This window comes from Pieris brassicae, chromosome 3 (genome assembly GCF_905147105.1).
Source record: "Pieris brassicae chromosome 3, ilPieBrab1.1, whole genome shotgun sequence".
NCBI classification, from domain to species: domain Eukaryota; kingdom Metazoa; phylum Arthropoda; class Insecta; order Lepidoptera; family Pieridae; genus Pieris; species Pieris brassicae.
Genome location: NC_059667.1, coordinates 985,122 through 1,009,685, shown reverse-complemented (window position 1 = coordinate 1,009,685; position 24,564 = coordinate 985,122). Strand labels below are relative to the sequence as shown.

At 34.4% G+C, this 24,564-nt stretch overlaps 1 protein-coding gene across 14 annotated transcripts in view; it reads right to left on the bottom strand.

Annotated features, from left to right (window-relative positions):
- The window catches only part of LOC123706868 (voltage-dependent L-type calcium channel subunit beta-2), a 149,828-nt gene that overhangs the window by 104,801 nt on the left and 20,463 nt on the right, over positions 1–24,564 (bottom strand). For 11 of the 14 annotated variants that reach the window (XR_006753440.1, XR_006753441.1, XR_006753442.1 and 8 more), the window contains exon 3: positions 11,609–11,731. The exons of the other annotated variants lie outside the window; for them this stretch is intronic. Coding sequence is in view for 8 of the 11 variants with exons in the window: in XM_045656420.1 (XP_045512376.1) it covers positions 11,609–11,731 (123 nt within the window). In the remaining 3 variants the exon portion in view is untranslated. The remainder of the gene's footprint in view (positions 1–11,608; positions 11,732–24,564) is intronic. 14 annotated transcript variants of the gene reach the window in all.

The window sequence follows — 24,564 nt, the reverse complement described above, 5'->3', positions numbered from 1 at the left end:
GATATAAACTTAAATAAACATAATGAACTTGAGAAATAATTTTTATTTCATTGAGATATAAACAAGAATATATTTCTGTACCCAAAAAACAATAATAATAAATCAGTGGCGCTACCTTTTTAGGCACCAGATTTTTGTATCGGTTTCATGATCATTTGTCAATCTAATAGGCCAGTAGGCGATCAGCCACCTATGCCTGACACGCCGTCGACTATTGGAATCTTAAATGTGCACCCAGAGAGAAAGTCGATTGTTGACTCCGGTAATCGGACTGAAACCACTAGGCCAACACTGCTCAAAACAGTATTCGTACTGAAAACTTAGGTATAATACTTCAACATTATATTCAATATTCTATGACTGACACGCCATCCATAAACGGATCTAAGACTATCATCACGATTTTGTCACGGAACTAGTGTTAATTCTAAATTCAATTTTCAAAAAACAGAAAATTGGGCCTATACAAATGAATACAACTTTAATTTCTCAACGCGAGCTGTTAACAACTAATTAACGTGGGAATTATAAACATTAATACCTAGCATATAGTAAACATAATCGTGTGTGTAAGCCAACATAATTACAACCGGTCAGCCAAGATATTTGAATAATATAGATATGAACTAATCAAGAAGCATATGCCACCTACTTATCGAATTTAACTCTAATGGCGTCAAAGATTATTTACACACAGATATGGCTGTGAAAAAAATCTCTGATTTACGATACGCAAGCATGAAACATTACGTTTTTTTTAAATTAGGCTCACCTGATGTTAAGTGATACCGCTCACACTGCCAGAAGGCTCGCAAGCGCGCTGCCGGCATTTTAAGAATTAAAGGACCTTAAGTCAAATTAGTTCAGAAATACTTCAGTAGGCAGCTGGTTTCACATAGTGGCGGTGCGGAGAAAAAAACGTCTTAAGAAACGCACAGTGATGGAACGATGGACCTCGAGGTGATACGAATGGTATTTTTTATTCTGCCTTAAGGCAATAATGAAACTCAACTACAGTTTGAGTCTATTAGTAGAACAACTTCTCTGAACGCTGGCCATGGTAAATGCCGAAGAGGATGCAGAGTGATCCCACATCTCTACGCAACGGCAATGGATCAAGCCGCTCGGAAAGTCGACGACGACTGGTCGTCGACGATTCGAATCTCTGTTCCGGTCAAGTGGAAATAATGTGGAGCTCCCGCCCAGAGGTGAGGAAACATAACCGATTATTTTAATAAGAACGGCTCTATGTGCAAAGCTTTACGAGCTTTTTAATATTTTTATATATTTCCTAATTAAATGTATTCAGGAAAAACACGTGATACAAACAAAGAAATTGACGTAAAAAATATGAAAAGCGATCCCATCCCTACATCATGTGTGAAATCAAGTGAAAAAACAGTGCAAATTTTCTAAAATGCATACGCTATTTAATATGCACCTATGCACACTTGACAGCCGACCTCAGTTCTAGTGTTGTTAGCGAGCTTAATGACTTATGAAAGTATAATGAAAATATTTTGAAGCCCCAAAGTGCAACTATGCATTATTCAATTTTCACACCTTATTTAAAGGCCTGAAATGATATTAACGATAAAGACAAGATGACAATATTTTATAACCTAGAAAACTGTTTACCATCTCAATAAAAAACTGCTTTTTGTATAAATTCGAGTTTCGAGGTAATACATAATTCAAACTCAAAATAACTTTATGCATATAGTACACTTATGAACGTCAACAGAAAAGATGTTAAATTTCTAGATTACTATAAGATTCTAAATTATATTTACTACCATCTCGCAAGCCAAGGGCACAGAGCGCACTCCGCCACTCTTTTTGATCGCTAAGTTGATTCATACAATCCAATCCCAAGGATTAAGATCATTTAAAAAATCGGCAAATATATATATAGATGATGTTATATATAAAGTATATAGATGATATTTTGAAATAAAAATGAATCGCTAAATATGTTCCTAAGCGAATATCTGGAAAACGGCTGGACCGATTCGTGTATGTTATCTTAATTTAATCTTTGAACTCTAAGAAGAGAGAGAAAAATTGGAAAAACCTAAAAAATATCTGGATAGTTTTTATTCTGGAAAAGAAAACAACCTCTACAGGGTAGCATAGCAAAATGTCCCAATATGTACTAAAAAGGTAGGCTAAGTTTGTTTCACCTTAATATGACTTTTCATATTAAGGTGAAACAAAGTACACGAGCGCAGCTAGTATATAATAAAGATTTAGCCCCAATTTTACAGTTGTAGTTAAAACGTGGTGAACTTGAGTGGGTTTTTGCAGCGACACCTACAATGTACAGCTACAATCACTGCCTTGACGTCATACCCAAAACTGTAACAAAGTTGTTCCAAATGCATTTGGGCTTTCGCTAAGGATCAGATCGGGTACTCAGTGGTTAAAAAAGTTCCTCCGTCTAGGTCGGAGTAAGAGCCAACCCGGAACCAAAATCGTGGAACCAATGTATCTGGTGTTTAATCTTTGACAATTTACCGTACAGAGCGTTCGGCAATTGGCTATGTCGCAACATGCCATCTCGGCCATTACATTATGTATTCATACAATAAAACAGAAATAATGAGATTGAGACTAAAACGAGAATCTTCGTATAAGGCACATAGAACACGTTCTAACGAAACTTTACAAAACATTGTCGGGTCATTGATATTGTCGCTTCGTTCTTTTAATAGATTTTTAGATTATTGTCGCTACTTTGGTGGTGTTCACGGAATTCTATAGCGTCTGAGAATATTTCTTTAGTATTTTAATGTTGAATAATGATTGGATATTTTCGAAGGAAATTCTATTAGCCTTAGTATGAACTCTTAACTTCGTAATGGGATATGGAATGCAATAAAAAAAGAAAATATCGAGGAAATGCTGCAAGCGTCTAAGGTACACCGCCACACTCAATTTTTACTTTTGTTTTTATTTTCTATTTATTAATTTATAATAATTATTATTACTATGTAGGTTACGAATATTGTAAATACTGTGTATCGATAATAGATCTTTATTTGCATAATGAAATAAAAATAGTTATAAATAAAGAATATTTGTTTATTTGTTAAACATTGAAAATTGTGTAAAAGAAATTAGTCGGGATAAGTATGCCGTTTATTGGTAACAAAATTACATCATTGCAATCACCTATAAACAGGCCAACAATAAAAATAACATTACAGACAATTCAGTTCATAGCGATATAAAAACTATTCCCGATCAAAAGATAAACATAACACTTAAGGCGAACCTAGACGAAATCACAGCAACTGCCATTCTCAATGGAATAAATAAATACATTATTTATTTTCAATTATCAACACACAAATATACGGTATTTACAACAATCTTAACTTATTTGATAATAAAAAAATTTAATAGTAAATTAAAACAAATTTAAAAGTGTTGTCCCTGTGGCTTTGTATTAAAGGTACACTGTCGTTGGAAGCATTTCCTCGCTGTATTGCGATACTTATTTGTTTAGGAGGAAAGCATCAGCTCTGAGGTCACATGTACCATCTACCAGACACCAACATAAATCTTTAATTAGCGCATGTACACTGGAGCCCCACCGACTAAGAGTCACTACTCCAAAGGGAACAAAATCAAAGTTTGAGGAGGATATTTCAGCCATTTATTATTTAATTAATGATATATTTAACTATATAGCATAATATATATTTTTAAGACAATTTCAACCTCGAATCTAATCAACAATAAACCACGGAAGCGATTAAATGGAAACCTGTATTCAATGAAATACAATTTGCTTAATTAAATGCATTCAGGAATAAAATGTTATTAGTGAATTTTTCTATCGTAAAATTAGATTATATTTTTTATCTGTTGGACCATTAAAATCTTACAAATTTGTTGATTTAATAGCTCGTCTGAGGAGGCAAATAACGCACTCCATGTTATTATATAGCAATAAACATCGGCATCTGTTTACGAGATCCCACAAGACAATCAGATAATAGTAACTCTCAAATAAAATTTGTTTACCGAATGCTTCTAATAATGTCTAGGGCTGGTCAATCTCTTCCGCAAACAGTTACGCATTTACTTATTTTTTAGTGTCCCGCGTAAAAAATTGACTATCATAATCAGAAATTCGTACGCGTTTGATAATATTTTTTAGGGAAATTATATTAAATCTATACATGCATAACAGTATTTTAAATGATGTTGAGCAGTTTTGTTATCATTTGCTTGTTTGAGTAAAGATTACTATTAATAGCTTTGTAAATAAGCATTATTTTAAAACAAAGAATGTGTGCGTGTACACATTTTTTTTCCAGCGTCGATTAAGAAGTTTCAATTCAAAAATCACTACAATAATAATATTGTAGTGATTATACAACACACTATCATCAGGCGGAGATATATGTATTCAAAAACTAGGGTTTTTCACCTAGCTTCTTACGTAGTTCTAAGTGGGTTAGACAGTGAACCTACAATTCTAATCATTATCATTAGATTTATGTCATAAACATATAAATTGTATACAAAAATTATGGGATTTTGTCAATGTTGAAATAAATTATTACATTAAAACAAAGTCATCATTTTCTATTAGATTTGGAGGAAAAAGCTTTTGAAATCTAACCTTGAAAAGGGGTTGGATTTGAAGTTACATTCAATTATTATAATAACAAATTATTTATTTAGTTTCAAAGATGAGTAATATGTCTATATTTTAGTGTATGTATTGTTTAATATACTATTAAGAATTATATAGTTACTACCCTAACTATAAATCTCATTCAAGATATCAAGCCGATAGACAAGCATTTAATCTACCGACTAATTAACCTACGATATAAACCTTTGATAGTAAAATTCATCGTTAACTGTTCTATAAAACTGGTAAGGAGCCGTAAAATAAATCGGGTACTAAATATTAACGAATCGTTACAAGTCGAGTAAAAACTTTTCTAGTTATGTGTATTTTATTTGGAAAAGTTTTTATGTTACCTGTGTTCGTTATACTTTATGGTACGAAATACGAAGACTTGTTTTTTTTTTTATTTAAGAATGAACGGGGCGTTCCATTTCACTGTTTAACAGACATCGGCTCAAGTCCAAAACGCAGACTTACGACTTACATATTATATAATAAGACGTAATAAATGCCTTATTATATAATACTGTCTATCAACTTTGTTTTACAAACGCATTTTTCTGTTGTGTTTCTCCCGCCGTGGGCGAATGAGCTAGATCATTACCATACAACTTTATCAGTCTTATTTCATGCCAGCAATTGATGAAATATCAAACGTCTTTCAACTTTGTCTTACAAAGGACGACAACGCACTCTTCGGTTGCGTCTCTCACTCACCGTGGTCAAATGAGTCAGAACATTACTTTACGACTTTCTAAGTCTTATTTCAATTTTGTTTCTTTTATATAACATTGGGCAAGAAGGCTCTCTTGATGTTAAGTTATTCCGACGCCTGTAGACACTCAGTTTGCCAGAGAGTTCGCAAGTGCGTTGCCGGCCTTCAGCTAGCCCTATAGCCTAACCTATTTCCTTTACTTTATGCCTTATCCCAGCGACTAATCACATAGTGTTACCAAAATCAATAAACTGCGAATAACATAACGTAGACACCGTTGTGAAAATACTTTGAGAGAAAGTTAAATTAATGAGTTTAATCTCTGTATTGGTAAATTTAAGAAGCAACGCGTGTGGTCTCGCTTAATTTATATGGGTAGTGTTCAGTTTTAATTGATATCTTAGATTTAGAGTTATGTACAGTTAATTTAACCTTATAGTTATTATTAGGGTATAATTGTTAATGAGTTCAATGACACAAGTTATACGGTATCGTATTTAAGATATATAAGAAACTATGTTTGTGACATGTGGTACATATATTTTAAGGCATATTGATTATGAGTATGATTTAAATTTATGTATTTGTGTGAGTATGATAAAAATTAATTACAGGAGTTAGAAGTGGAATAACAATGAGAAAAAGAGAAGATTTTGGGTCTGTCAGTAGAACCTTAAATTGTGTTTGTTGCCATGACAACGAGTTATACATGAATAAAACATCAAATCAAAACCCTCATGACTTTATAGTTTTATAAGAATATATTTTATATACGAAGAACTCTTTGCCATGGCAACAAACACGATTTAGAAACGTTAAATGAATTAATAAAGAAACATTATTTAAATCAATTTCCTGAAGGTTCTACAGAAGCCGAAACTCTTTCTATTTGTACACCTCCTTCTCATTTCAATCTAAAATCAGCCTTATATAAAACGAATTCCTATGTTTCTAACGTGTGTTTTTTAATGATATATGGGACAAAGGGGCAGGAGGTGCACCTAATATTAAGTGATACCGCCGCCCATACACACTTACATTGCCAGAGGGTTCGCAAGTGCTTTGCCGGTTTTTGAAGAACTGGTACGCTCTTTTCCTAAAGGACCTTACGAGTTGGTGGTTATAGAGTGTTGGCCTCTGTAGTATACGGAGGGCGGCTTAGGCGTCAACTACCGAATGCTGATCGTCCCCGTGGTGGATTTTTTGTGGTACCCCAACAAGCGCTATAGTTATCTATTATTATAATAATTATTTACCCAGATGTAAGTCCAAACGCACTGAAAATAAAGCTGACTGACCGAAATATATTATTTACAAAACCCAACTACAGTTTTATATGTGGACAGCGCCATACAGAATCCAATTTCGGCGAACGGCCGTGTAACAGTATACTTTTCCTAGGAGTAATATAAAATTTAAATAAAGACATATTTGTTTTATTTTCGTAGTTTAGACACGGCTTTTTGTAACTTATGGAAAACATGAGGTCATACATTTGTATAATAACTTCGTAAGAGTGAGAATTCGGATTTAAAAGCTTGATTAAGTACCATTGAAGGACTAAGCTTTTACCTTGACGGACTGGGAATACGGGTACGTAAACTTTAAGCTTTAAGACATTGGGAAGTACAAAATACAATCAGATATTGGACACACAGGAAAGAAATTAGTTATTGTTTATAAATATTTGTAGAGCGGTGTCAGCCTAGTGGCTTTAGCGTGCGACTCTCATCTTTGAGGTTATAGGCTCAATTTCCGGCTGTGCACCGATGGTTTTAACTCGCTCGAACGGTAAAGGATAACATCGCGAGGAAACGGGCTTGCTAAACCCAAAAAGTCGACGGCTTGTGTCAGGCACAGGAGGCTGATCACCTACTTGCCTATTAGATTGACTAATGGTCATAAAATAGATACCGAAATCTGAGGCCGTGACCTAAAAATGGTTGTATCGCCACTTTAGATTTATTAAATATCTATATCTAGACACACATAATAATTAATCAATATTAGTTATTGTTAATCTAAAATCTAAAAATACTTTTTATTTATCTTAAATATTCTAAAATCATAATAATGTATGGCTCACCTAACCATACCACGAAGCAGAATAAAAACAACTTGGTTATTAGATCCGTTTGTAACAAACGACATTTTATATTTTACGAGAATCTGCGCCCGCGCATCACACACCGAGACGGCGCACACACACGAGCACAGGTATAAACAAATGTGCTAAGTAAAAAATATTATTATAGCATAATACGCCATAAAACACGGGTCTTGGAGTGACGCCAGCGCTTCTCAAAGTGAATGTTGTTAAACGTAGCATCGCTAATGAATGGCGTAGCACGCCTACGCGCTTTCGTAGATAGGCTCTCCGAAAGGTTGCTATTATTGGTCTTAATGGAATAACCATAGGTAAAAAGGTTTAAAAAACTTTAAACTGTGAACTTTAATAGAATCACAGACGCTTCAACATCTGAGACAGAGAATGCGACTGTTATTTGTATAAACTCAAAATAACTTTATTCATATAGGTTTTCTATTTATCCGTCATTATTATTATTACTAGGTTCTTTTTTAAAGTAATAGGAGGCAAACGGGCAGGAGGCTCACCTGAGGTTAAGCGATACCACCGCCCATGGAAACTCACATTGCCAGAAGGCTTGCAAGCCTTTTAATAATTGGTACGCTCTTTTATTAAGGACCTTAAGTCAAATTGGTTCGAAAATACTTTAGTGGGTAGCACCCACACAGCTTTAGTGGGTTAGTGGGTAGGGTTTCAAAGTGGTGGCAGCAAAAACTGCCTTATGTAACATTCAGATAAGAATATTGTAAATACTTTATATTTGTGTGTTGGAATTAAAAGAACTTTGAGAAGCGTCACGAAGACGGTACACTGACATAAACAATGTCAGTGATTTCTATTAAAACCATTCGGCATTTCGATATACGAATATTAGAATATCGTCTGGGAACGGTTTCTACGCAATGTGCAATAAATTACATCGGGCGGACGGTAATGAGCTTTACGTTCTTATTTATATTGCCGTTAAGGTCATTTTAGCCTATCATAACTATTTGGTAAGTATTCGTAATAAAAATATTATTTTGATGTAAGCCTTTGTTTAAAGTTTAAGGACATTTACTAGTTAGATGACATTGGCCAGTTATCAACGCTTTAAAGCTTTGGTAATATATATTTAACTATTGCGTCTCTCTCTACGCAGATTGCGTCACTATGCGTACCAAAGTATACTATGGAAAGCGTTCTGAGAAGGTTTTTGGGTATAGAGCTGTATTTATTCGAAATTTCAAATGAACCACCTTGACGTCTTCCACGTACCGCTTCACAAGACACATTCTTTTGTGAACTAGCAAACTGGGGAATCGGCTCCCGGTAGGCGTCTTCCCTAGAAGATACGACCTCCAATTGTTTAAAGAAAGACTGTTCTGTTTCTGTACGCGGCTGATACGTCGACCTTGGGAGATGTGGAAAGGCTTTAAAACGTTTTAGAAATGTGGTGCTGACGGAGAATGCTTGGGGTTTCGTTGACCGAATTTCGTACAAATGTCTCGATACTTCAATAACTCGGTATTAAGCAGGGTCTGTTTTCAACTGTACAATCTCGCATCTCAGAGAGGTGTTCAGTCCATAGAACACCTTCACCACCGTCCAGGGGAAGGTGGAAGGCACTAGACCACGCGTAAGGTCACCTACGGATTGACCAGATCAAGTCTGCCGTAGAAGGTTCCCTCAATGAGTGCAGCAGGATGACCTCTAATAGGCAACGATGGCGAAACGTGAAGCGCATCACATCAGCCCTTTCTAATACCACCACTACATAGCGATCACGACCGCTCTGTCAAGAGTGTATCGGATAAGAAGAAGTGCTCCTCACTCAACTCTTACACTAAAATGGGTGCCCATGGGCTGCGATGACTGCCGTTTTTAGGCGTAGCCTCTTTTGAACTTGAAAGCATTAATCTTCTATTATCTTTTTAGTTGGTAACTCATGTCTGAGCCTCGTGGTCAGCAAGGAAACATTTGGTGCGGACTCTTTCTACTGGTTTGTGTCCAGCGCCTCTCTTATTACCGTGTAAAGTTTTGAGGGCCATAAATGAATCGGTCCATGTGGTTGGTGAATGGCCACGTGATATTTTGCCCTGTGTAACCAACCACGATCAGTTTGAGTATGGCGTGCGCTTCACACTATTCTTAACGTTAACCTCCAGCACCACATCTGAATGGCACTAATCCTTTGTCTTTCTCGAACCAGGAATCCACGTTCATGCTCTATACAGGAAGATAGGGAATACTAGACTGTACCAATTTCATTTTGGTTTCAAATTATATTGACTTTTGAATGTTTCATTGAAACCATTTTTCTCAGAAACTGACACGGATTCTTCGCGATTTTAACAGACTAAACACTACCAAACCAGAGCTTGACGATAATCGGTACTGGGCTGATCAATTTAAAAAAAGCATTGTGAAATGTCTATCTGATACATAATTCGCTGTTGTACGAGTATTACCAAAATTTTATACTTAAAGTGTAATATTTAAATTTTAGAAAACATAGCATGTAACATATACTGTAGATATAGCACGTGGTAACTAAATAATTAATAAGCTCAAGCTTTGAACGTATGAACGGTCTACAAATAGCAAAAAAAATGCGACGAAAGAGAAAGTCGTCTTCCTAGGCCTCTAGCAAACATAACTTAGTTATCAAATTATTATTTATAGCTAAATGGCGTCGTTCAGTGATAGACCACAAGAAAGCTTTTTTGTACAGACTTTAATTAGTATTTGTATATTACCATTTCCAACGCGTGGACTACTAGCCTAGACTACTAGACTAGATCTACAAAGGTCTTGGGATAATTCTACGAAATAACAATTCCTTCTAATAGGCACAGAAGGTGTAAGCATCCAAAATTATTCAAAACATTGAAAGAAACTTGTCTATATCTACCGAGGGATCTAACACGGCTGTATTACGTATACGTTGCACCACGATGTATATAAAAAAATTGTTACGCCATAAAACTATTTAATCATCTTCCTAGAAGTTATATATCGCTGCCGTAATCAAGGGGAAGATGATTTAACTTTTATATGCAAGGCATGCATTCGCCTTTATAGCATGGAAGAGTATTATCATAATAGTACAACAATTACAAATAACTTAACTGTTCTTATTATTATGACAGCATGATAATATGACATTTGCATGCCTAATATATATGGCTGATTGAATGGATCTTTATTAATTAATCTGAATATTCTTTACAATTAAACGATTTATGATTATTTTGGATGATTCCTGACTCGCCTTAAAACAGATGCAGACTGAACTGATTCATAGTGGATAGTGGCATTCCTCAAACATATATATATATATATACACATTTAATATAAATATTAATAATAGAGATATACAAGCGATGCAAAAATGTAGTGTTAATTACATATCAAACAGGTCAAGTGTATAAATGTTCAATGTTGCTTAAATTGGATGTTATAATTTATATTTATGTTCCAATTTAACATTTGAAGGTTTTCGCGTTTTAATGCAATGATATTTAGAATCATCCTTTTTATTTGAATCCTTGACTTGCTTCTATTAATTTATTAGTCTAATTACGTTCGGTATATACAGGTGTTCCAAAATATTTTTTTTATCTATATACTGAAATTTATTTGTACGCAATAATGTATGTTAAGTTTGGGAGCTCAGTGTATATTTATAGTTTCTACATAAGTAATCTAAAAAGCTGACAAATCATGATAATGAATAAATGTAAAATAAAAGCATTCTTAGATGTCTAAAAAGTCATTTCAGTTTTGTATAAAATGATGTGTAACTATGTTTCATCCTACAGCATCAGCGATTCATCTTCTAGACCAGAATAATTGCTTTTATAATTAACTAAAGATTTCTACAACACTTTGAATATATCATTTGATAGTTCGTCCTATCTCTGTAATTGGTCTACATATTGACCAATGACAAGCAAACGAATTGTTTCTTTAAGTGAATGTGTCCTAAACGAATTGCTGATACTTAAGCCTGTTTTTATGGTTTCGAAGAAAACCTTATTCAAATTTGTTGTTCTTTCAGGTGTTTACTAAAAGCCTCATTTTTATTTTCGTATTCGTTGTATAATTTTAAAATACACAAATTGAGGATTTTGGTAAGTGCCTGGTTTAAGGGTATAAGAGTGCTACGAACCCAGAATGCGGTGAGGTTAGGCTGCAATCTGCTCTGCAAGTCGGGGTCTGAGAGCGCGCCACGCCCGAGCGACGACGCCGAACTACCGGAAGGCCGCTTGCTGCGCCCGCGCCTCTCGCCACCCTGTATATACACTACTGCTAGGGTGACGAAGTTAATGGTGTGATAGCAGGCACTTTACTTATAAACTTGGCTTTACTATGTGCAGTGAAAACTGTGCTTTTAAATTAAATTTATACGTAAATGAAAAGATCTAATACTAACAAATCATTACTAAATGTTACTTATTAGGTCTTCATGTACTAGGGAAATACTATCCCAGACAGACCAAATAAAGTCGCACATACAAATGTCAAAATTCAGTAACGTAAGTGCTGCTATCATCAACCGCTAACTTCATGCCTATAAAGCTTAAGTGTGTAGCTCGCCTAAGTACTGTTACACACATTCTAGCTTGCATACAGGCTTGAGCATGTTTCACTAATATATCTTAAAAGCATTTGTAAATGTTATGATTTACACGAAACTTAGCGCTATTTAATGACATTTAAATCTCAAATAATTAAAATGTTGTATCAATTAGAAATAAAAATAATTAAGCTATTTTTTATTCCATACAACTCTTCCCTGGAAGATACGACCTCCAATTAAAGTAAGAGTATACTTCCTCCTCCAAGGAAAGGAACCCACGATAATGGGTGTCCATTATATCCTATCAGTCCCGTAGGCTCGCTGTCCTATTCTATTAAAAAGCCTGGTCCGAAGCATTCCAGAATTTTACACTTTTTACATAACTTAGAAACATATGATTCTTAAATACATTTCAATAAACATATATTTGCGTAGGTCGCATCCACATAAAAACTAGACCATTTTATCTACACAAAATTGCCAAATGATCACAACTGTTTCCGGTTTTAGGTGTGGCAATCAAAAATATAACTGGATTATTACAGTTAGTGATATATTGTATTACCTATAATTCGAATATAAATTATGTTTAAGTAATGCCACGACCTTTGCAGTGATTATTAATTAGTATTCATATGAGCGCCCGAGCCACTGAGCCTCCTAGCAGCAGTGAAGTGGCTCCGTGGAGCTAGCGAAGTGCCCAGGAAACTGCTTAGCTTCTGGAAGGAGCTTGGCTGAACCAATTAGCCTACGTTTACGCACAACGGACCAAATGGGAGTGCGGAAATTAATCAAACGTCCGAGGCTGTCTGAATTATTTTCTGTTTTCATAAGTTTTATTTAAAATAAATCTGTGGTGCTACAATCTTTTTAGGCCTGGGCCTCAGATTTATATATCTGTTTCATTATAATAGGTATGTATGCAGTATGCTGACACACACTGTTAAGCTTTTGGGTCTATGACCAGCCGGTTTCTTCACGAAGTTTTCCTTTACTGTTCGAGCGAATGTTAAAATTTTTGAGATCGAACCTACGACCTCAAGGTTGTGTTCCCATGCTGAAGCCATTTGGTCAATACTGCTCAGTTTTACTTATATTGTACTGTTGTTGTTACTTTTGACTTAACGCGTATCTGTTATTGAGATACTGTCCAATCAGAAACAAACGTAAGTCGTAAAAGTCTTTGTTTTACAGCCCCTTTCATAAAAACCCGTTGTGAAAAATATACAGTTTTAAAATATATTATCAACGGTCAAAAAGTGGCAAAATCTGTCATAGTTATTATCTTTCCGGTTCTACCATATACAGGTCGGATGAAGTTTTCCCAGAATTACGTGTCACCCAAGTTTCCGTCTACAGACGCTATTATTAATAACATTTAATGTAAGTAAGATTAATTAAATTAAAAATATGTACAGTTCTAATAATCAACCAAAATATAAATAATGACGACGCATTAAGACAAACGTTTCTCATTAAAATAAATTACCGAATAATTTTGTTTTGATCATTAATTAACATAATATTCACTTAAGGCAAAAATCTAGACATGTACTTAATGACGATTACAAAAATGCTTTTAAAGCTGGATTTGTATCTGGTTTAAAGTTTAGGGTTAATCCCATGTAGGGGCAAAATTTTAGTTTTGAATTTCAATTTGTTACTGTTAATATTATATTGGTCAGTGCACAGCGGGGGTTGGAACCTACGACCTCAAAGCTGAGTGTCGCAGGCATTGAAACCTGACTTAGACATAAGCGAAATATTAAAAATATCTAGATTCCGAAACGACAATAATAACGCTGCATAGAATCAGACCCGGAAAAGATTTTGTTCACGATGTTTGTACCATAGATAAATATTTAATTAAAATATGCTACTAGGAGACTTAAATATAAACGATATTGTACAAATTTCCATAAACAAGTATAGATTAGTTGTAACAATCGTATAAGAGTGCGGTGACACGAAACAAAACCGGTAATATAAAATAAAAAGCGGACCATACCCACACTTAAGCAAATCAGTTATCTCATTCCATAGGTACTCACGAGATTCATTACACATTATTGGCTAGATATCCAATAAAACCATATTTGTTTGCTACTAGTGATGTATGGGTGTCGATAAATTCCGTTATGTTATGTTTAGTCATTACATTAGGTTCGAGGCGTAGCGCTTAGTATGGTTTGCGTATGTATATATATATATATATATATATATATATATATATATATACATACGCAATATATATATATATATATATATATATAGAAAACAAACAGGAGGCACACCTGATGTTATGTGATACATATACATTATGCACTCTCAATGCCAGAGGGCGCGTGAGAAGCTTAGCTGACCGTTTAAGCATTGGTACGCTTTTTTCTTGAAGGATCTAAGTCAAATCGAGTCGAAAATACTTCAGTGGGCAGCTGGAACGACCGACATCGAGGTGATATGGTGTTTTTTTTATTATTAATTGGATTTAATACAAACGTGTTTGTACTAAATTGATTTAAAAGCGGTTTATAATTTTGAATTTTACAGCGTAATTATATAGCGGAAGATATTATTAATAAGTCCAAATAAATCAAATAATAAATCCAAGGCATTAAAATGATAATGATGTTGTGTGTAATTATTAAATTACTACAAATGTTACTACTATAATTGTTAACAAAGTTTCATCAACATCTCTTTTTTAACTTCATAAAAAGTGTCTTACAAATAAAATCTAGTTATCGCAATTATATCTTAAAACTCATCGATATTACATTGGTCATCACTATTCCCAAACCAGTCGTCGTTAATTGCGGTACGGATAGGTATCGAAACGATTTGAATATCTGTAATTTATGGTGCGACATACTGGTATCATCTTTGTACTGTATCTGTGTTAATGTTCGCATACATTAACGTCTGCGTGTGTATTTGAACATTATGAGTTAGATTTTTATAGCTTTAAATTTATTTCGTAAATTTTTCCGGATTCTTCTATCTTATTTGTATCGACTACGTAGTCTGGGAGGTTTCAGGCTGCTAATTGTCACAATGGCATATCTGTGACATATGTCATATTGCAGCCAAGAACAAGACCTGGCTGTATGGACTAAAGCTTTTTGCCTTTCCCATTAGGGATAAATTAATATCATCATCTGCTAAATTAATTTGTCAGAATAGTTTATCGGTGACTTAACTAAAGGAACTTAAAACACATTTAATTTATAAGTAATAAAGTGTGCTAAAAATGTCGGCTTTATCTTTGGTTGTGATGCTGCATATTAAAAGAAATCTACAATACACAGAAGTAATCTACAGACACAGAATAAACGACAGTGTTTGACTAACGACACATATCTTTATTAATTTTAACACAAAAATGTGTGCGATCACTAGTGTACACACGTAAGAAGTGAAATTTCTTTATGACCTTATTGTTCGAAAAATGATCCATATGCAACTTCACAGAAATTGGTTAAATAAAGTTAAATTAGATAAAGTTTAACAAAAACTTTTATTATCATAGACATGAATACAAATAATACAATTATTTCATTTTACCTTATTACTACTAAGATTATTACAGAATTTCATTAATTGTAATAGAATTATTACTATCATGGTTATCGTTATTATATATGTTTGTTATTAATTGTTTCGAATCCCTTCGAATTAACCGTCGTAGGTACAAGAAAAAGATGGCACGTTACGGAAAAATGTGACGCCTAACCGAAACTGTGACCCGTAACCGAAAAATGTGACGGTAATTTTTTTCCAACCCCGATAAAAATAACACTTATCACGTTTAGTTTTACATCAATAATCCAGAGTACACCAATGAACAAAAGACTGATTCAATTATTGGTAATAGTGTTTTATAATATGAACACAGCTTTCGAAGCTTACTTGTGAGTCACCAAGTAGATTGATATCGTAACTCCATCTTGTTGAACAAAATACCGAATAATCGAGAATACATTACAAACGAGGTCATAACAATAATTAGGACTATATATTATTAAGGTGAGCCGTGTTGGGATAGTGGCTTCAGCGTGCGACTATCATCCCTGAGGTCGTAGGTTTGATCACCGTCATTCACCAAAGGACCTTCTATGTGCGCATTTAACATTCGCTCGAACGCTGAAGGAAAACATAGTGAGGAAACCGGCTTGCCTTAGACCCAAAAAGTCAACGGCATCAGTCACAGGTGGCTGATCACCTACAGAAATCTGAGGCCCAGGCTCAAGGTAGATTGTAGTTGTAGAGTAAATAATACTAAATTTTCTTTCTTTTGGTAGCTCTCCAATACTAGAACTTCACCATCTCTTGTAGCGTGTCCTGTCCTGTGCCAGGTGAAGCTACTATTCCGCAATCGCAATACCCGTTCCGCCCTAACATTACGAAGTCATTTTTACTTCTACCGACACGCCGCTTACCCTGGGTTTACCCATTATAAGTTTGAAGGAGTGGTAGTGGTCATGGCGCAACACGTAGCCCAGGTACGCAACATTCCTTGCTTGATGGTCTGGATGAGGTTTGTGGTTTTAATAGATGGTTTGTCGACATTCCAACTTGATTGAGAGAGTTAGACCTTCTGGATCCAGCCTATATATGTTAAATGCTTCGAGTAACTTATTTTATTGTTCAAGCTTATGCCCACTTGTTCTGTACGGCTGTGAACCATTACCAGTTTTAGCTCACCTGATGTTAAATGATACCCACGGAAACTCACCATATCAATCATATTATATTTATTTTCTATATAATATTACATATAGTCTACTTGTATTGTGTCTAGTTTTTTAATTATTTATAACGATCAAGATCATCACGTCATTTAAAAAGAAAGTGCCTTAACTCCGTTTCACTAATAAACCTTAATAAACTTTTTGGAATTTATTATGCGTAATTTTGCATTTTAATAGGCCTATTTGTCTATTAGTGCTCAATTTCATCTGTTAGAAATTTTAAAAGGTTAATTAGGATTTTATAGTTGTTGATTTATCACTGCGACGATACCATAGACTAGATACTCTTTCAGATACCATAGAATAACGAAGGACGTGTTGGTTTTTGATTGACCACTTGAATTTATTATCTTTTCTGGGAAGGTTGTTGCAAGTATTTATTTCCCTTGATTTTTTTATGTAATAGGAGGCAAACGTGGACACTTACATTGCTAGAAGTCTCGTTACCGTTTAAGAATTGGTACGCATTTTTCTTGAAGGATCCTAAGTTGAATTGCTTCAGAAATATTTCAGTAGGCAGTCGGTTCCACATAGTGGTGGTGCGTAGAGACTGCCTCAAGAAACGCTCAGTTTTGGAACGACAGACGTCAACATGTCGTATTACTATTCTATCTTAGTCCAGACTTAATAGTTAAGATTCAACGAGTGAATTGTCGACGGTTTCATTTTTGTTAAATTGGATAAACAGCGTTGCTTTTGGGGTTTATTGTGGTCTTCTTACGATGTCTTCCTTCCTCCATCGTGCAATTGTTAAATACGCACATAAATTTCCATTGGTAAACAATGACAGAACACGCCCAGCTACAGCCCACTAGATTATTGCTTAACAAGTCTTACATTGTCACGAAATTCGTCAAAACTGGTAACAAAATAAATATTACATGTACATGAAACATATTTACAATCATAAAATCGTCCTAGTGCTCATAAAAGGTATCCCAGACAATGCACAATAAAATGATGTTATCCCTTTTATGTTTTTGTGCACAATGCCAACATTGACCGTCGGATAAATTGAATAAAAAAGGATCGCTTGGCCGATCTGTGACTCGGGCGCATAAAAACGAAAGTGCATTGGGACTATCGTGTATGTTTGAAGGTTTGGATGAGGTATTTTTGCATGAATTACGGTTCTAAGACGATCTGCTGGAAGGATGGAGAACTCGTGAAGGAAACGAGTGGAAACAACATGCAGTTTTTGGCAGACAACTGTACGTTTGTAAAATGTATGTTATCACTTAGGTAAAATTATGTAAATGTGTGTATGTATTTGGTTAGTTAATAAAGGATTTTATTTTATTATTATTACGGTTGATTTAAATTGGTGTTAAATAAAATACTGAACGATTAGAGCTGTGCATAATAGTAGATGTATATAATGCATTAAAACATTTCTTATCAAATTATTGAATAAAATTTTGTAATAAAGATAAAGGTGGCTAAAATTGGCCATTATTGAGGCCTTGATAAAAAGCAACAAAAACAAGAGAAATCGATGTCTTTAAGCGTTTATAATTCAACTTTAATCTTATGTGTGATTGATTGGTGACTTTAATTAATACATTTCAGTCACAAATCTTAATTTTAACATTTTATGATCAATAAATGATCGGTAAATTTATCGAATCACGGCTCCCCCTTACAACAGCTCCAATTTTTTTTCGACATATTTTCATCGCTAAGCAATAGTGTACTAACACCATAATCTGTGAAATTAATGAAAGAACATTTTGGTTTTAACCTTATCTAACCTAACCTGATCACAACCGCCACTTGAGAGCTAAATAAAAAAAAACCTAACCTATGTAATTCACTGGGTACTGAGACATTTACATCATTCATGTACAGATACCGGCAAACTTCTTTAACATTAAACAAGGGAGTGGCCGAATGTTTGCGCATCATACACAGCGCGGGACACAAACGTCAACTGATTTACCAATCACGCGATCGACACGTCACTCTCCCACCGCCGCCCCCCTCCCGCTTCGCTTCTGCGCAAGCAAGGACATTTTGTTCAAGATGTTTGCCGGTATCTGTAATATTATCAGTTTTTTTTTTAATTTTTTTAAGGGGTCCAAAGCCATGCGCCTCCTGAATATTACTTGGGGTACTACAAGTCGTAAAGAACGATAAAAAAAAGTCAAGCCGTTTCGGTGGAGCCGTAAATCTACAAATTTACCAACATATCTATCATCAAATAAAAATACCACATCCTACTTTCTGTACACAGAACCATAACAAAAGATGCACTTGCGAGATATGATATTATTTTTTGTTGAAAATAACGCGAGGTATAGTCAGGTGCCCAGGAAATCGACCCTTAATTCAATAACACAAATTTCATAATCCCAGCAAATGAATATAATTTATCACTTGAACGTGAGAAATTTGCGCGTAGAGTCGTTAATATATTATAAATGTTATATAAAGTAATTCCGCAAAAAACAAGTTTGAAGATAGTATTCATAATTGTTAATTTGTTGTGCAAGTGTCATGTTACGTAGACGCGGAACCAATAAAAAATATGGTCTGGTTTGAAGGTCTTATTTAGGCAATATTAGTAGCGGTTTTCTTCTTCGTACGGGGTTTTATTTTTAATATTTTGGGAACAAAAATACCCTTTGTTTCTCATAATGGTTTTTTTTATTTAGCTCTCAAGTGGCGGTTGTGATCAGGTTAAGTTAGAAAAGGTTAAAGCCAAAATGTTCTTGATTAATTTCACAGATTATGGTGTTAGTACACCATTGCTTAGCGATGAAAATATGTCGAAAAAAAATTGGAGCTGTTGTAAGGGGGAGCCGTGATTCGATAAATTTACCGATCATTTATTGATCATAAAATGTTAAAATTAAGATTTGTGACTGAAATGTATTAGTTAAAGTCACCAATCAATCACACATAAGATTAAAGTTGAATTATAAACGCTTAAAAACATCGATTTCTCTTGTTTCTGTTACTTTTTTTCAAGGCCTCAATAATGGCCAATTTTAGCCACCTTTATATTTATTACAAAATTTTATTCAATAATTTGGTAAGAAATGATTTAATCCTGAAATAATTTTTAAGGAATAATACATTGTAAAAAAATGATAAAATTATTCTAGAACTTTTTGGGGATGGTTAAATCTTAAATCTTTCATTATACCTAACCATTTCATTATACAACTTTAAAAAACTTATTTATTACTAATATTGCTAATAAAAAATTATCCAATATTGTAGATTCAGCAATAATAATTTTTCATGCAGTAGCATTCTGACGGTGAGTGAGTTGACATGAGTTTTTAGTTTATTCATTATAAAAATACAATATTTTCTCATTTGGTGGTAGAGTATTCGTATTATTATAAAAACGTATTCATTATTATTATTTCTAATTAGAAATTATCCAGTATTGTAAACTCAGTAATAATAATTTTGCATGTAGTAGGTAATATTATATGTAGTATTGTAATGGTAATGTAATTTTTCAAATTGGTCCAGTACTTTTTGAGTTGATTTTAAAAATACAATTCTTTCCCCTTAATAAAAATTAAAAAGCCTATTATTAACATTGCTAATAAATAATTATGCAGTATATTAAACTCAGTAATTATAAATTTCTTAGTAATTTCTCTAAGCATTCATTTAATGGTTTAAAGCACGAGGAAAAATTACGACATGTGATATCTTTTGTAGTGTTTGATTTTTTTTAATTAACAAACGGCTGGTGACTCGTCTGATGTTAAGTGATACCGCTACCCATGGACACTCAATGCCAGAGGGCTTGCGAGTGCGTTGCCGGCCTTTTAAGAATTGGTACGCTCTTTTCTTGAGATCTGTCCAATTCGTGAAACGGGTGGAATTTGGTATTATGCCTTGACGTCCGATGGTGAAACTCAGCTGCAGGCTCATTGATCCGAAATGCAGTAAATGCGGTTTGCATGAACATGAAATAACTTCGAACACACAAAAACGTCTCTCATAAGCAATATTTTATTTGAAGTAAAATAATATTATCTAAAATAGATAAACACGATCTTCAAACTACTTGCTACAGTGTTCTATATTTGAAAACGTCAATAAATCCGTATTCCTTATTAGCATAAAAGGTACACAGACACAATATGCTGTAAATGAAAACATTAACTACTCCTGTGGGGTCGCCGCGAGTGCACAGAATGTTAATACTGCGACCCTCGGTTTTTTGCATTAGGTTAGGGTTGACACTTATAAAAAATATAAAATTTTATAAATTTATATATTTAAATAAAAACTCAAAATTGGAAGTGTAATATATTTGTCAAATATATGTCCATCAATTGTCATGTATTTTAGAACACATAGATTATAACATATACTGTAGAAAATCCATTATATATATGATACGGTATAGTTTAATGTTTTAATAATTCAATAATGTGTATAAATAAAAACGACGAACTGATAAACAGGAAAAACTAATGAAAAGTATATTCATATATATAATATATATATCTTTCTTGTTTTTGGACAAAATTTTGTTTAAACTCTTTATCAATAGGCATCCCAAACAAGAATACACATCACAGAACTTTCTCCCTGTAAAGAAAATGGGCTGGACACGTGTCCAGGTACAATGTTGACAAGACAAAAAATAATGACATAGCCATGAGACACAAAACCGTGTGCTCGACCAGTTGGACGGGCGAAAGATGGGTGGAGAAAGAAAAATCTTTAGTATTCTTTGGAAAAGGCTTTTACCCGTTAACATAAATTCGAATACTGTCTTGTGTGGTAAATGTGTAATATGGAATAAAATAAATATATTTTATTATTGTTGGCAACCCTAAATATTACTCAAATCTCAGGTACATTTTATCGCGCCATCTTTCTAAACAATAATTCCAAAACCGGCGCTGTCGCTGCGTGATATTTCATTAGAGCTGAATTAACTTATTGAAGCTCATCCATTTTTTTGTTTTAATACAAAAATGATTCTGATTAGTTATCTTATATGACGCATTTTAAATTTATGAAAGCCGAGAAGCCTTAAAAATTATTTACGCTTGCGTCACGTTAAAGTATCCGTTATATAACTAAAGCATACTTAAAAACACGCAAAACATTTGCACGTTATAATCTGTTTTTAAACTGTTCCCATAACCCGAGTCTGAATAAACAATACACTTAATTGGCCATATTTTATTATTTTTTCACCGTGCGACTCTCATCCCTGAGGTCGTAGGTTCGATCCTGGCCGTGCACCAATTAACTTTCTTTCTATGTGCGCATTTAACATTCGCTCGAACAGTGAAAGAAAACATCGTGAGGAAACCGGCTTGCCTTATGCCCATGAAGTCAACGGCATGTGTCAAGCACAGGAGGCTGATCACCTACTTGCTTCAAATTGAGCAACAATCATGAAACAAATACAGAAATCTGAGGCCCAGAAATAAAAGGGTCGTAGCCCTAATTAACATATATTTTCAAAAGATTATCGTTTAAACATACCATTTTTTGGATCTAATGCTGATTTGGTGATTTTTATTTCCATCGTACAAGCACTTACTTGTCCAGATACTTGTAATTGATGCAAACCGTCATTCTAACGGATAACCACGAGTTTAATGCTTGCTACTACTAACACTCCCAATTAGAACAGATGCAAATTAGGCGGCAGATTATTATATAAAATTCATATATTTACGTCACACTTTGTAATAAATTGCAACGCTGCACCTGCCTTTGTCGGCATTAATAAAAATAACAATCATAGCCGCCTGCGCAGCCTTTGAAGGTGACCTTTCGTTAATGTTGCTAGGATTCAACTTAATGTCTTATTTTAGTACATTTGATTTCAATATATATTACGAGCTAGGGGATCGGAAAGCCCTAAATCTCTAGGTTTAGTTTAAGTGTGTTAACGAGGAATTCAATTTCACTTAAGAATTGGTACGCTCTTCTCTCGAAGGACCCTACGTCGAATTGGTGGTGTCCACGGCAAAAACTTTTTAAGAAACGTTCAATACACATAATTTGTTTATTTTATTATTTAAATGAAGTCTATATGTGACAGAGCCTTTCTTGTCTCGAACCTATAGATAAATCGAGATACATTTCTTTCAACTTTTCGTAACTATATTAATCTTAACAACGTTTGTTTATTATTAATACTAGATCCGTGTTTGATTAATGGGGAGGCGTTAGCAGTTAGTTTGGACATTGGTAAAGCCTTTGATCCGGTGTGGCATAAAATTCTGCTCTCTAAGCTTCAAAATTATTATAAAGCGTCGTATACGTCCAGACAGTCCTATTATCCTTATTTTAGTCCCTAAATATATTTTTTTTTAATTTTGCAGGAAAGACTCCCGAATATCTAAACGAACAAAAAGCCATTACAATGAGAAATACCTAAAGCTCAAAGGGAAAGGGCAACATAACGAGCTTTGCAACATTCGAGTCCAAGGTTAGCAGACAGTTCCAATGCCAAGGGCATGCGCGAGCGCGGATCTGGGTCACTTCCCGACGAGCCTTCGACGAGTCAACACGTGCCACGGGATTCCACTTTCCTTGATGACTAATCAATACATATAATTTATTACTCAGCGACTTGACAGCATGTTATCAACTAACACGCGTAATTTGTGTAATAATTAATCACATCTGTGATTAAAGAGCCTTTTTTAAACGTATGTTTTCTCGTTAATTAGTTATCAGGTCTGGTAGGTCTGGGCCTCAGATTTCTGCATCTGTTTCATGATCATTTGTCAATCTAATAAGCAAGTTGGTGATCAGCCTCCTGTGCTTGACACACGGCTCTCGGTGCTCGAATTTTTGGGTCTAAGACAAGCCGGTTTCCTAACAATAAACGAATAAATGATATTCGATTTTGATATACGCAAATTTACATTTCAATTACTTAAAGGTAGTGGTCGACTCGAGTAAACCAAAAATAACATATATGATACCAATAAAATACCGTTGTAAATTAAAACGTGTCTAATCCTTATTGAGAGATATTAGATACCTCTAGATGTAGAATTATCCATTGTACTATAGAACTACATCCGCTCGGAATTCTTTTCGAAACTAGTAACACCGATTTCTCTAATAAGTTCTACTAATAAATAGTTTTCGTGTCATTTAGTTTTTTTATAATATCAAATTATAGCATTCAGCTAACTTTTTTTTTAAACAGATGCCAAACAGGTAGAAGGTTTCCTTGATTTAAACGAAACCGCCGCCCAAGGACACTCTCCATGCAAGAGGCCGCGCGAGTGCGTTGCCGGCCTCTTCACTATTTACGTTTACGTTTAACATGCATGTTTTTATTCGATTCTCGGCGATATAATTAATATCAATTAAAAAGTGAGTGAGATGGCTCGTATCGTGATTATGGGGCTTCGAAAATATAGTATAAATTCCTGTACAGGAAGATAATGTATAAGACTAGACTCTTAGGCGAGCCATTCGCAACCCAGTTGTCAAACGTTCGAATCCTGTGGCACTTATGGAGAATTTGGTCGACTCGCGCATACAGTGTCGTGCCTTTGACTAAAAAATCGCGCTGCAGGCTGAATAACATAAGTTTCATATCCATCGCTGAACAACATAACTTTAATTTCCTAGTAGGCCCATTTGTTTGTACATTGGTTCACAATAGCTGCTTGTTATGTTAGTTTTAAGATCTAGGTATATATCTATATTTTTTAAATTGTAGTGTTATCAGTGTTATTGTGTAGTTCTATGGTATTAGCAGAACTATTAAAATATAATTGAGCAGCGTTTGCATAGTGGCTTCAGCGTGCGATTCTCATCCCTGAGGTCGTA